This window comes from Primulina eburnea, chromosome 1 (assembly GCF_022965805.1).
Source record: "Primulina eburnea isolate SZY01 chromosome 1, ASM2296580v1, whole genome shotgun sequence".
Classification (NCBI taxonomy): Eukaryota; Viridiplantae; Streptophyta; class Magnoliopsida; order Lamiales; family Gesneriaceae; genus Primulina; species Primulina eburnea.
In genome coordinates, this window is record NC_133101.1 from 15,287,323 (window position 1) to 15,301,040 (window position 13,718).

Below are 13,718 nucleotides of genomic sequence, written 5' to 3' on the forward strand. Positions count from 1 at the left end.
GGTGGATTGCGTATTCTCGTCCCTCTATGCAATCCTACATTTTCAGGATTTTCCTCATTCGAGTAATCTGAAAAGGTGATAGGTGAAATAACATCCCTCTGTGATCGACTGTCATGCAAAAGATGTTGAGGACCAACATTAAGCAAATTTGTAAAACTTTGTATGTTCGGCCAAGACGGAGTTCGAAATTCCTGCTGACCAAATGAATGATAGTCAGCAATCTCTGACTCACTGAACAAACCAGGTCGAGTAGTAGAGGTTCCTGCAATATTCAACTCAATAGACGGAATAGTATTAGAGGTTCCTGCAAATTCACTTGGTTGCCTAAATATATTACTTCCACGCACCAATGATGACTATTGCGAAAAATGAGAAGGTGTACTGAAATTTTGTGGGACATTAAATTGTCCGGGAAAATTAATGTACGGAGATGGCTGAAAACCGTCGACATTAACTGTAGGTGATATTGTGCGTACGATTATTCGATTATACCATTAGAAGTAGTCTTCGTCAGTTTGCATCGATCGCCCGTGACGTACCCCTTTAGCAACATACCTCAACCTACTATTCCACAACTCAATTGAATTTTGATGATATTCTCTCCAATTTGTATTTCGATGACCTATTATCGTGATATTATGCATGTCATCGTTGTCCACGGCAGGCACTGGAATTGATTGTCGTCTACGAAATTGTCGCATCACCCGATTTGGGCGATGCATCTCCACGATGTCAAAGCAATTAAGGGGACAAACACATCGCAAAAATTTGTTGTCGTATGAATCAATTATCGTCTTCACATTTGTGTCATTCTTCACGTAAATGATCCAATTAAACTAAAAAAAAAGAAATTTTCAAATTACAAAATCAATTAATCAAAACAAAAAATATATTCATTTGATCACTATTAAATATTAAAATTATATAATATCTCATTATGACTCATACGATCTAGAGAATCTCTGATAATTCTTACAGCATGTGTTGGCGAGTGTGTAGCTAAATCCAATTTTCCACCTACAATTTAACAAAAACAATTACATATCAAAATATTATAGCAGATAAATTTGATATTACCACAATAATTTTAAAATATTACCGTGCACCATATGGAGAAACTGGAATAATAGCATCTGGATCAATGGGAGGCACAATTAATGTTAACTCATCTCGGTTGCGGTTAACACATTTAATCATGCTCCATGCCCATATCTTCTTATAATAATAAAAATGATATATAAAAATCCAGACATTAATATAGAAATGCTATATTAATAAATAAATAGGATAAAAAATCACATTACATTAATTATACACGCATGATATATAAAGGTCCAGCCATTGTAGTCTTCTCTATACGTGAAGCGTTACACAAATCACAGTATAGAAATGTTAAAACTGCACTACCCCAACTATATGACTTCACGTTATCAATATCCCGTAGCAGTTGCAAAAATATTAGTCTAGCATACCCTCCTTAATAATCAGGGAACATTATTCCTACAATAATCATTAACGCTACACACCGAGTATATTTGACAACATCTACTTCTAAAGTATCATCATTAACAAGGTTAGATATGAAATGATCGTATAGTGCAGTCATAGACAAATGACCACCTTTCAAATGTTTTGATGATGGCCAAAATCCCAATAAATCCAAACAGATGTGTTGTCATTCCTCAACTTTATGTGACACATCTATTCCAGTGACTGCTTCACCATCAATTGTCAGACTCCAAATTATTGAAACATCTTGTAACGTGACTGTTGCTTCACCACATGTAAAATGAAAAGTGTTTCTCGCGTCGCCAACGTTCAACAAGAGTACTAATCAAATGATTATAAAAAATTTGTGAACCACATTCTAAAAATCCATAAAAACCCATATCAATCAAGTATGCAAGTACACGATTGTGTATGTAATTATTGGTGTATAATTTCCAAATCAAATTGTCCGACCTCTTCACTTTGACAATGTCATATATCAACTGTTACGGAAGAAATTGTTGACGACATATGCGTCGCTTGTAAATAGAGGACACTGGAATCTTCTGGTGTTATCTGCCATTCTTAAAAAGGTTATCGATCTTCTGAAAAGGAGAAAAGGAGAGAGCGAGAGCAAATGAAAATGGACGAGCAACAGAGTTAATGAAAATGAAAGAGTGATGGGATGATAAGGCATGTGATGGGAGGAATAAGGGAGAAGGGGATAAGGTAGCGACATGGCACCGTCCGTGCTTACCAAGCACAAATTAAAGTAGTTTTGATTTTTTTAAAAAATTATTTCTGAATTTTTTTATTTTTAAAATTAATTATAAAAAAACCCGAGTTTATATGTGGATGATTATGTGTTGTGAGTTGTCTATTGATTTAAGCCCAAAATAAAGCAATCAACTAAGGTTTCGAGTTATTGTCTTTAATTTATCTAATAGGCTATGGCTTTTAATGTGTAAAGACATAACTATAATTTTTGTTTTTATGATGAGTTAAAACAGAAATATCATAAGATAATGATAGATATTATCTATATATGAGTCATGATACCTAGATCGTGTGGCATCACGTTCTATATTCTCTTCCCCGTTAAGAAAATATTTCAGAAAAAAAACTAAATGATTCTCTCAAGAAAAAACGCGTAGATCTAGAAAATCAAGACTCATTTTAAAAAATTCATAATTATGACTTCAGGTAAGCTTGCGCTTAAGTTTTCAGTCAAATTCTTAATGATTTATCTTGATAGATTTTGCGGTTTATGTTTTTCCCATGAAGTATAAAAAAGATGTTTAGACGAGTAAGATATTATGTTACCTCAATTGTGTTGAAAAATTATTTGGACGAGTTAGATATTATGTTACCGCTAGTGTGTTGAAAAACATGTTAATGTTTGGACAAGTTAGTAGGTGGAAATCATGTTCGAACCGGGTAACCTGATATTTTATAAGTAGAAGATCCAAGATACATGGCATGCATACAAAATGAATGGACCTGGTAATAAATGAAATTAATAAAAGGTGAAATAAGTCAAACACAAAAAGTAACTCACAAAAAAAAATAGCCAATCATTTATATCTAAAAATATTTTATATCTAAGAAAATCATAATCGATGGACAATATATCAAAACTATATATATTCAAAACTATATAGAGATGTCCCCTATATCAAAACAATATATAGATACTTCTGCGCAGAACACAAAGATAGACAAACTATATAGATATATACATTACATCTTCCATTTATGCAGCTTTTAGTGAAGCACTTAATTAATTACAACAATAATGTCAAAAAGTATTTACAGCCTAAAAAGAGACAAATTGTCGACCATTGCTACAGATGACCACAAATCAGCACCATTAGACTCGTCGGCTACGTGCAATGTTAGCTCAATCGGAACAAGGCACAGTCCTTTGCTTCTTAGATCCATTTTTTTTTCTCGACAATTTACGGCCTTTCGGTCATTTCCCTATAAGTGAAAAATGAAACTGGATCTGATCAGGGTTACAAAATACAAACACCAAACGCCGGAGGAAAAGATCACTAGAGGTAGTTACCGCCGGACGATTGTGGCGGTGCAAGTATGGAGTACAGAGGACTTGCACTTGATCTTGCAGGAATCTTATGTAACCTAATGCTTCATGTAGCACCGATGCTGTATCGGTCTGCACAACTCATCCACGTTAAATATGGCGCCACAGAGCTTGCTAGTTCATTTTTCTGACACCCTACGTACTTATAATTTTTATAAAATTATGGTTCTAGAAAGAAAATTTATTATACAATAAAAATTAAATATTCTAAATATATATACATAGATCTATATATAAAATCCATAGAATATTATACAGATTGAAATGAATTATATTTTGTAAAAAACTATTCTAACTAAGAAACAATATTCCTGTAAAAAATCTCCAAAAGAGTTCTTATGAAAATTCTTAACTTTAATATAAATTTTCTAAATCATTTATGTTATGTTTGAATAAATGGTTTTGAAATAACATCCACTTATTATGTATTTTAAATTCATCTCAATTACTATTTTATTTACTCAAATTAGAAAAATATGGATTGTATATATATAATTGCTAATTTAAGCAAATAATATATTGATTTGATATAAAAAAATATGTATCCAAACAAATAAAATAGAATGGAAATCACAAACTTGATCTAAATATCACCCTAATATATTAAACAATTTGAATCCAAAAAATATTATTAAAAAAAATTAAAATATGCTTTGATTAAAAAATTATGGAATCCACCTTGCCAAAGGGTGACACAAGTTGTTGCAATGCAGTGATTCTTTCCCCAAGCTTCTCTTTCTTAACAATCTAAATACTCAAAATTAGAAGTGTATTAGTACATTAATTAATTATTAATAATTAAATAACAAAGAATTAATTGGGAATTAAATGATAATCAAATTTAAACATCCAAACATGGAATTTGACCTTTGCATGATGGCCGGCAGTAAAGTCGCTCGACTTGGCCTTCTTGCTGCTCCTTCGACTTCCAGTCGGGGCCCCGGAAAGACAACCCGGATTCGTACCCGGTTCATCCCCCGACCATTTTCTCTTCTTCTGCAATCTCAGGAACAAAAAAATGAAACAAAACACAGAAACAAAACAAACCCAAGAATTGCATGCAGATTTACTAGCACTGACATTGGATTTAGGCAATGTTGAAGAAAGTGGAGTACAATCCATGCAAATTGACCATGATTCCTGACCCGAATTCGTGGCATCGCCGCCATTAAAGCCACCAAAACACAGCATTTTCGGATCATTGCATGCAAAAGAAGAACCGAAACTGAAACACTCGTGAGCCATTATTTTATCTTTGAGATCGGCGGTTTCTTCAGCAAAAACCAGCTGTGGAAAGCACCTGAGAACTAAAGGGTCCTCGTCCAATCCACCAGCTGCACCAGTCATTTTTTTGTTTTGTTTTTCAAGAAGCTAGAAGCCTAGAATTAAGAGTACATATAAGCTAGCCTTTCTTCAAATTAAGTTTCAATCATTATATTGTTGCTTCTGCTGCCAAGTCTCGGTTTCTGTCTCTCTATGAACACACATTATTTAGGATTTCGTGAGGCAAAATCTTGGAGCAAAAGGAGTTGGTGCTGACAGGAAGACAGACGGGGCAAAGTTACGAGGAAATGGTGGTGTATTAGTGCATGTAAAAAGATTGATCTGTGGACGTGTGCGAAGGTGGGATCTACCCGAGTGAACGTGGCCCACAGGTGCTGCATGCCTGCCATCAGTCATTTTTCATCATGTTCAGCCAAACATCAAAGCAATCAAATAATTTTTTTTTAAATATAGATGAGATTTGATACATACATAGTATTCAGATAATATATATTTATTGGTGAAAATCAAAATTTTGTACCTGTGTGGACTAAATTAAACATAACTAATGAGTTTTTATTTAAAATATTCATTAGTAAAACTGAAATGTATATAAAAAAATAGCAAATATGATAAAATAGCATAATGGATAATATTTCAACTTTTTAAGTATACAATATATAATGTATATAATACAAATTCAATCGGAAATATTTTTTAGTTTATTTATGAAAATTGTCACATTTTTATATATCTGTAATTCCTAATCGTACATAGTTGGCTCAACATAAAATAATGCTTCAATCTGAGCCAAATATTTTCATGAAATTTTTTTGCATGGATAGTAAAAATTGAGAGACAAATAGTAGTAGTACAGATAAAGCTATGTATTGAAATCTTCAATTATAAAATTAAAATATCTTAAATGGATGTTAGTCCATTTTAAATAGCAATCAATTCACGTCATACGAAAATAATTAATTTACTTTATGATATGCATTTATATTATAACAATTAAATAGTCTTATTTTTATTTTTCAGAAAACACATTAGTAATATCTACAATATGCATGTATTTCAAAAACTTTTGGATCTGAAGACAAAAAAACGTAAAATATGTTATCACCCAGAGATTGAAAAACCAGAAAAAAACAAGTGCTAGCAATTAACTAATAGTTGGCTTTACCCATTCATTTTCATGAAACCATGCCCATGAAATCTACATTAGATGAAGAGAAATTTGGTTAAAGAAAATATGAGTCCATGATAGTTTCAGAGTAGATTTCTTCTACTTTAAAGTACAGATGTGGACCTGACCCTCAAGTTTCCAATACCAAGTTTATAAACTCGATTCGACCTACTACGCCGCTGAACCAGGCGAAAACCCGAAATAAATTATCATGGTTAGGTTCCAAGCTGTTTCTGGGCCAACTCAATTCAACGTATACAAGTTACTAGTTTAAAGGTAGCACTTGGTCTTTCATCGATTTATTATGACAAACTGAATTCAGAGCATTTACAGCTTGGCCTCGAGGAGAATGGAAGAGTAAGGTGCTATGTTATACGTCTCTCTACTGCCAGGAACACCTTCAGGAACGATGTCGCCGGGAGAAACCAAATTAGTGTCAACCTGCAGTCATTTTCGTTTATGCCTCATAATTGAGCGATGAACGAACAACACATCGATAATCAAAGTAGAATTTAATACCACCCGGCATAATATATTTCATTTTTTCAAGGGTAAGGAAAAACATAGAACATTCAAGTAAAACACACTGAACGAAGAGAAACTTAGTCTGATCCTGGACAGATGCTATCTAATGTCTAAAGCAAAAGACGTTTGAGGGTGAATTGTAAATAATTTACTCAAGTCATTGAAAGCAAAAAAAAAAAACGTATTTGGAATTTAATGGGCGATGAGTTGGTTCAGATATAGTTGGAAATTTTTGAAGCAACAAAGCTGATCTCCGTTATAAGTTGAGATAAATGCAAGCACCAGTACGTAGGGAAGACACTTGTTTGTGTTCAACAGATAAGCCAATGTGTGCATGGAGTGAAAGAAAGTGCGTTTGTGTTTCGTAACAGCGGTTGATTATCTTACCAATACATTTTTCTGCGTGGATTGCAATTACAGGGAGACCACTACAATCCACTTAGGGGAAAAGTTAAGATTGCATATGGATAATAACAAAATCAAGGCTCGAATTCTTCTAACAAAGAATCATGCAAATTCTTAGCTATTGAAGCCAATGAGAACAGACTGTTAACGGCAGTCTGACGGTAAGAAGCATATAAAAATATGGATTTCCAATAAAGTATGTAAATAGCTTAACCAGTAACTAGCACAACATGTGATGGCATCTGAGCAAAATTATCTTAAACCATCAGGAACTACTGAGTTTAGGAACTAACCACCCGATACCATTGTCTTCCTTGTGGTGGCGTCGGTATAATAGCCTCGACAAAATAGTCATGTGCATTGAATGCGACATATACATCACCACCAGTTTCATCATGAAGTCTGAAACCATCACATTTGTCAGCATGAATGTAATCATAAATTTAAAATCAGTTAAAATTTGTGTTGGGGTTCCCAGGAGAGCCGAGGGAAAACACGATGGAATTAATTTTTTTTGACAATCATTATGCTATCAATTCATACAAAAGCAATCATGCATAATTCAAATGCTTGAAAAAGATATTCCTCATGATGTAAGTCGTGTTGGTTTGTCGGGCATGTGTAAATATACTTTAGCCACATTAACATATGGTTTCGGAAAATTTATACCGTCTAAATCAAATAAATGTAAAGGTAACAATGCTAAGACCCTTGGAATATTGATTTTTTTCGAAATTACTTTTTCGAGAATATCAATTTGTGTTAACATGTGTAAAATATACTTTAGCCACATTAACATATGGTTTCGGAAAATTTATATCGTCTAAATCAAATAAATGTAAAGGTAACAATGCTAAGACCCTTGGAATAAAAAATGAATACAAGATTTTTTTCGATTATACAAATTTGTGGTTTTCTAGATAGACACTCAGTTTAAAGATTTTTGTTATTTTCCCTACATTAAAGAAAAGTAGAATTCACACAAGATTTGGCATGCGTGAAAGCATAACATGTTTAAAAATGAGGAACGGTAAAAGAATCCATATTATGGCAGATTCAAATGAGTGATTCCTTACGTGAATGCAATAAATTTACTCTCAGAATTGTCCCAGTTGTCCTCGTGCCATGTCACATCATTCTGCATTGCAAGGAGTGTTAAATAAAAATTGACCGGATAATTTGTTAAGTTCAAGTATCACATGAAAGAATGATTCTTAAAAAGATCATCTTATACAAGCTAGAAATTACAAAAGCACACAAAGTCTTTGTTCTTGTAATGCCACAAATTCCAACCCTTGTTCCGAACACATATTTGTGTGCCCTCTAAAATAGTGTTGCGTACGTATTGAGGAAATATCACACAAGGGACGAGCAATGTCCCAAGCCACTCAATATATAAATTTTGGCCACATGGAACATCATAAATCTTTGGAATTCAAATAAAGATTATTGATCATTTAGGTCAAAAGATCGTCATAACATAGGCTTACATGAGATAATAAAGTATAAATAAATTAGCAGCTTCTCCTTGGTAATTTAGAATAAGATTTTCTGGATCGCAGCTACTTTTTATCCTACTGGATCAGCCTCACTATTTGACCAATGGAATAATGAGTATCCAGAGCGGATGATATTTGAAGACTAACAGCAACTTAAAATTTTCATTTAGTTATTAATGATCTATGGTTAAGTTTATTGAACATGATACGGCATGGTTAACAAATTGATAAGACTCCTTTTGGTATTTTCCAAGAGCTCGATCCTGCATAAAATGACTATTAGCTAGTCGGTAGTGTTAGCAGCTCCAATTAGAGAACTAAGAAACAATTTCAATCCCAAACCATTCTTAGAATCACATTTTGCCAAACATTAGACTTCCCAATGTGTAGAATATTTCAATGAGCTAGTGTCACATCTACCTATTTGAAGTACTTAGGTCAAGGGGCAAGACTAACAGTTAAATTTATTTAATATTAAATTAACTTGAATGAAGCTAACAGTCAGACACAAACTGCGCACATGCAAGACATGAACTAGGCCTCTGAAATCTAAAATTTTACCTTCCCAAGGAAGTTCTCTCTTCTGAAGACATGATGGCTCTGCCTAAACTTTATCATCTCCGAGAAAAACCTAAAATGATCATCTTTCTTGGACTCCAACTGTTTCATAAAATTTCAATTTTGACATTACAATTTTTACACTAAAGATAAATAAGAAGTAAAGAAATAGTTTATGTAGCACATACTTGTCCCCATTGGAAATGATTAAGAGCAGTATCATGCCCATAACTATTATTATTTCCATGACGAGTATGGCCATATTCATCCCCCATTAGCATCATTGGAGTTCCCTAAAACATAAAACAATGAAAATGCATATTACAGATGTATCAACAAAGTTTAGAGCCCAGCCATTGGGGAAAACTAATCCATATTATGAAAATGCATCTCACATGGAGAACTCTTATTGAAATCAGAATATTTAGTAGAACGTAAACGATGGAATTATGAAACTACAGCATCAGAAAACAATGAGTGAGCACAATAAATGCGTATCTGTTAACTGAATTGCAGAAAAAATGGCTGACACTTATGAGTCTGGGTTGTGAATATTACGAAGTTTCTCAAAATAAATTATGTTATTGGAGCAATCAAAACATGAATTGAACAATCAAAAGAAAAGGTGAAAAAACACAAGAAAACATTAATAGTGTGTTGACACTCCATTTTTTACTCTACATAATTTCCAGACAGCAAAAATAATTAAGAATTTATTAATACATAGATTCATCTGAGGCATGAAGCATGCAACTGTCCGGTCAAAGGCCATGTTATAAAGATTAGTAGCATAATAACCAAAAACATGAGTTTATATGGGAAGGTTGTCTAGTAAAAGGAACGCTGGAATTTAAATAACATATTCAAAAATCATATTTCAAATTATTAAGATTATAATATATATTTGACGTGAATTCATTGATATTTAGCTGGTAAAAATTTCCAACCATATTTAACCTAATATATTTTCTCAAACTTAAGTAATGATTGTAATCTAAACTAAAATAGATCATAGGAGTTTTAGTTTTCTGGGTATTGTATTGTCTATATAGGCCTTTTGCGAGAATCTTAACCTAGGTTTAGTTTTTTCTGTCTGGTGTGCAGCGTGTTGTCCTATTCTTTTACTATTCATGTGAATAGTAGCAACACAAATGTTTATGTGACTGTTCACATAAACAATAGTTCCGCAGTCAAGAATAAGCATAATTCTAACTATCCATTCCAATTACAGATTATCATGGTCACAAGTTGAACTTCTCATAACAACAACTGAAATTTTCCGAGGGAATCAAACATATCCGGCTATCTGCTGTCTATATCTTTATTTTTGTTACAACATCGTGCAAGACTTTCTTCAGGACATTTTTATGTTCCATGTTGAACAATCCAACTTAGATTTCCATGTTCAACTTGACATTAGTGTTAGAAATTAAGGAATATATATTCTAGAATTAGATTTGATATAATTCAATTTATAATTTATTTTGCATATATCAAAAGATTTCCTACCATAATTATCCCAATATTTTCTCATATATAAAGAAGATGATGATTGCTCTTAATATAGAAAAATCAATTAGAGTTTTAATCCCTGAGTTTAGGAGAGATTAGTAAGAGTTTCAACTCTCGTGTATAGAAGAGATTTAAAAGAATGCAGATCTTTGGTTATTACCTCAAGAACATAGGCCTTCATGACCAAACCACATAAATTTTATGTTGTGTGCGCTCTCTCTTAGCTATATTTCTATTACTAAACGTCCAACACTAAGTAAACAGCCGCTAACCTTTATCAACACTTGTCATTCTTAAGTTGAATAAAAAACATTCATCTATATTATCTAGCTTGATAACTAACTTCGAAGAATGTGCAAGGGACATTGACACAATATTCTTTTGATAATTCAGCAGAAAAGCTCTTCCATTTGTGATTGTAAAGAAATTGATCTTTCTAATACAAAATATCAATATTCAGTATTTTGAAGTTAACAGCCACACATCAATTATTCGACTCATTTTATAAAGAGATACCGATAAAAGTAATAAAATGGTGGCAACCGTCATAATAAACTAATCATGATTTTCCACAATACTTTCTACAGTTGTTCCCTCATTGAGATCATTTGTCAAAGTAAAACATTGAATTATCTACTTGGCGGGTAGCTAAACAATATAAGTTTAGCTGCAAGCAACTTGTTTCTCTAAGATGAGCGTTCTGCAATAGAACCAGACAAGCATATTATTTTAGTAGAACATATTTCATGATATTCCAGTTAGAAATTAAAAGACAATTACACTGCTACTAGACAAATCTTCATGCATGTTTACCTGGGATATCATGAGAGCTAAATGATAGTTCTTCATTTGCCGCGAACGTAGTGCCTTGACGTTCATATCTGAGGTTTCTCCTAATAGTCACACATCAAAAGAATACCGAGTTCGTAAATTAGATGGAAAGAAACAATTCTACCACTGAAACATGAAATTTTGTGGAAACAGACACAGGTTTTAAAAATTAGGGAAGGATATGGAATAACTTTCTATTGGCCGAAAGCATTATGTGAAACAATCAGTAACACTAAAACACAAGGAATAAGATCAAAAGTAGCTCTTCTAAACTTTTTTTTTGAAACAAAATTATATCAAAATAGGAAAACAAATTACAGGGAGGCGGACAAGATACCCACAAAAACACAATACAAAAAAGACAACACTATCATCAATAACATAAAAATTTCCAATCTCTGACTAGATCTTAGATAGAGAAATAATTAAACTCTGCAAGCTTTCTCGTCCAACTAGCAACCCTAAATCTAATCCTTTTCCAAACCCGGTCTATAGACTTTGCTATATCGTTGAAGATTCTTCTGTTCCGCTCCCACTAGATTGACCAAAAAAGGTAATGAACTACCGGACATTCCGAAAAGTCGACATTTCCATCTGTTAGGTAATTCGGGGTCCAAAAGAAACATACCATGCGCCGCTCTTGAAAATATCCACTCCATACCAAATTCTTGCAATGCTCTGTTCCAAATTCAACTCGTGAACGAACAATGCAAACTTGATTCTCCTCTTTGTTCCGTCTACGTGTACACCAGTTCGGACATAATGCACAGTTAGGCCATCTTCTTTGCAAAGAATCGCAAGTCGGCAATTTTCCCAAAGCCACAGTCCACGAGAAAACTTAAACTTTATGTTGGATAGGTTCTCTTCAGATGTTAGAATAATAACGGAAATTAAGAAAATTACTGACAAGAAAAAAATCATAAAAAGATCTGACAGAAAAAGTCCCTGAAGGGTCCTCCAACCAAACCCTAACATCCACCATTCCTAACTCCAAATGAACAATATCTAAAACCCCTAAAAAAGTACTCAACTCATCAATTTCAACCTCATTCAAAACCCTTCTGAAGCGCAGACCCCAGGCATATGTGGAATTAACCGGAAGACCTACCTCACTGATAAAACTGTTAATAGGTTTGTTATGACTTGAGGAAATCCGGAAAAGAGAGGGAAAAATATCTTTGAACGACGAAACCCTTGACCAAGTATTCTTTCAAAAACGAACGATAGTCCCCCCTTTGAGCACCGCTCCAACTAAAAGATGAAAAGCCGGGTAAGATCGAGAGATAAATTTCTAGGGATTTCTAAAAGTTCTATTCCTTACCAACCCCACGTCCCAACCATTATCTTGCAATCCATAAATGCTCTTAACAACTTGTTTCAACAAAAGTCCCCTATCCACAGAACATCTCCACCACCATTTCCCTAAAAATGCCTTATTCCTCAAGCAAATACTTTTTTCCACAAAGGTTCCCTATCCACAGAACATCTCCACCTATATTTTTTTTTACACCCAATCCCTGAAGCCAACCCTTCTACTTCCATCTTCGAACAATTTAGACCCAACAAAACACTTTTTTCGAAGTTAATCTTCAGCCCCAACTTCTAGCTAAAAGAGTGGAGATAAAATGCTTCTCAGATTTAACAAAAAACAAAGTATCATCCGCAAATTGGATGTGAGATCTCTATTTTATCTCTACCAACTTCCAACTCCCAGACTTCATTCGCAACCCTTAGCCCTATCCACTAACCGCCCCAATACATCAATCACAAGATTAAACAGGAAAAGGGATAATGGATCCCCTTGCCTAAGACCTCTTACCTTTTTTATTTTATCCCTTGACCTTCCATTAATAAAAATCGAAAAAGAGACATTCAACTATCACTGAAACCTTTCTTTTGTTGCAAGAAATCTAGAAATCTCCAATCCATATTATCATTCGCCTTTTCCAAATCAACTTTGAACACCCGCCCTTTCTTTTTTTTCATCTACACTCCTCGACTATTTCATTAACTATAAGACAACAATATAGAACCTGTCTCCCTTGTATAAATGCACATTGATTTTCCGCAATCGTTTCGCTCAAGACTTTCTTCAACCTATTCGTTTAAGACCTTAGCCAAAATCTTATACATGCTCGTTATCAGAAAGATTGGCCTAAAGTCCTTCACCTTGACTGCATCTTGTTTATTAGGGATTAGACAAATGTAAGTCTCATTGGTAATCTCAGTTACCACGCCTCCTTCAAAGAATTCGTTAAACACCTTCAGTAAATCCTCTTTGACCGTTTCCCAACAACTTTGATAATAAACCAATGTAAACCCATCCGGGCTTGGAGCCTTCGCT

General features: G+C 33.6%; 2 protein-coding genes across 2 annotated transcripts in view; both read right to left on the bottom strand.

The window, feature by feature from the left end:
• Positions 1-3,212: 3,212 nt before the first annotated feature.
• On the bottom strand, positions 3,213-5,263 carry LOC140811631 (transcription factor bHLH113-like). The gene is made up of 5 exons (XM_073169646.1): positions 4,673-5,263; positions 4,460-4,588; positions 4,271-4,339; positions 3,557-3,664; positions 3,213-3,468 (listed from the first exon to the last, which is right to left on the bottom strand). Exons 1-5 carry the CDS (start codon positions 4,937-4,939, stop codon positions 3,298-3,300), a joined length of 744 nt encoding a protein of 247 aa, XP_073025747.1. The 5' UTR covers positions 4,940-5,263; the 3' UTR covers positions 3,213-3,297.
• Positions 5,264-6,099: 836 nt separating this feature from the next.
• The window catches only part of LOC140828251 (isoamylase 3, chloroplastic-like), a 64,827-nt gene continuing 57,208 nt past the window's right edge, over positions 6,100-13,718 (bottom strand). Inside the window, 6 exon segments of the mRNA XM_073191240.1 lie at positions 6,100-6,485; positions 7,268-7,376; positions 8,051-8,112; positions 9,035-9,133; positions 9,220-9,324; positions 11,357-11,436. Coding sequence (XP_073047341.1) covers positions 6,372-6,485; positions 7,268-7,376; positions 8,051-8,112; positions 9,035-9,133; positions 9,220-9,324; positions 11,357-11,436 — 569 coding nt within the window. The 3' untranslated portion in view covers positions 6,100-6,371.

Excerpts from the sequence above, each read along its gene's own strand:
- LOC140811631 (XM_073169646.1), bottom strand. The coding sequence starts at position 4,939 with ATGACTGGTGCAGCTGGTGGATTGGACGAGGACCCTTTAGTTCTCAGG. Across the intron at positions 4,340-4,459 it reads CTGCCGGCCATCATGCAAAG|ATTGTTAAGAAAGAGAAGCT; the intron begins GTCAAATTCCAT and ends TTGAGTATTTAG. Across the intron at positions 3,665-4,270 it reads TTGTGTCACCCTTTGGCAAG|ACCGATACAGCATCGGTGCT; the intron begins GTGGATTCCATA and ends TGAGTTGTGCAG.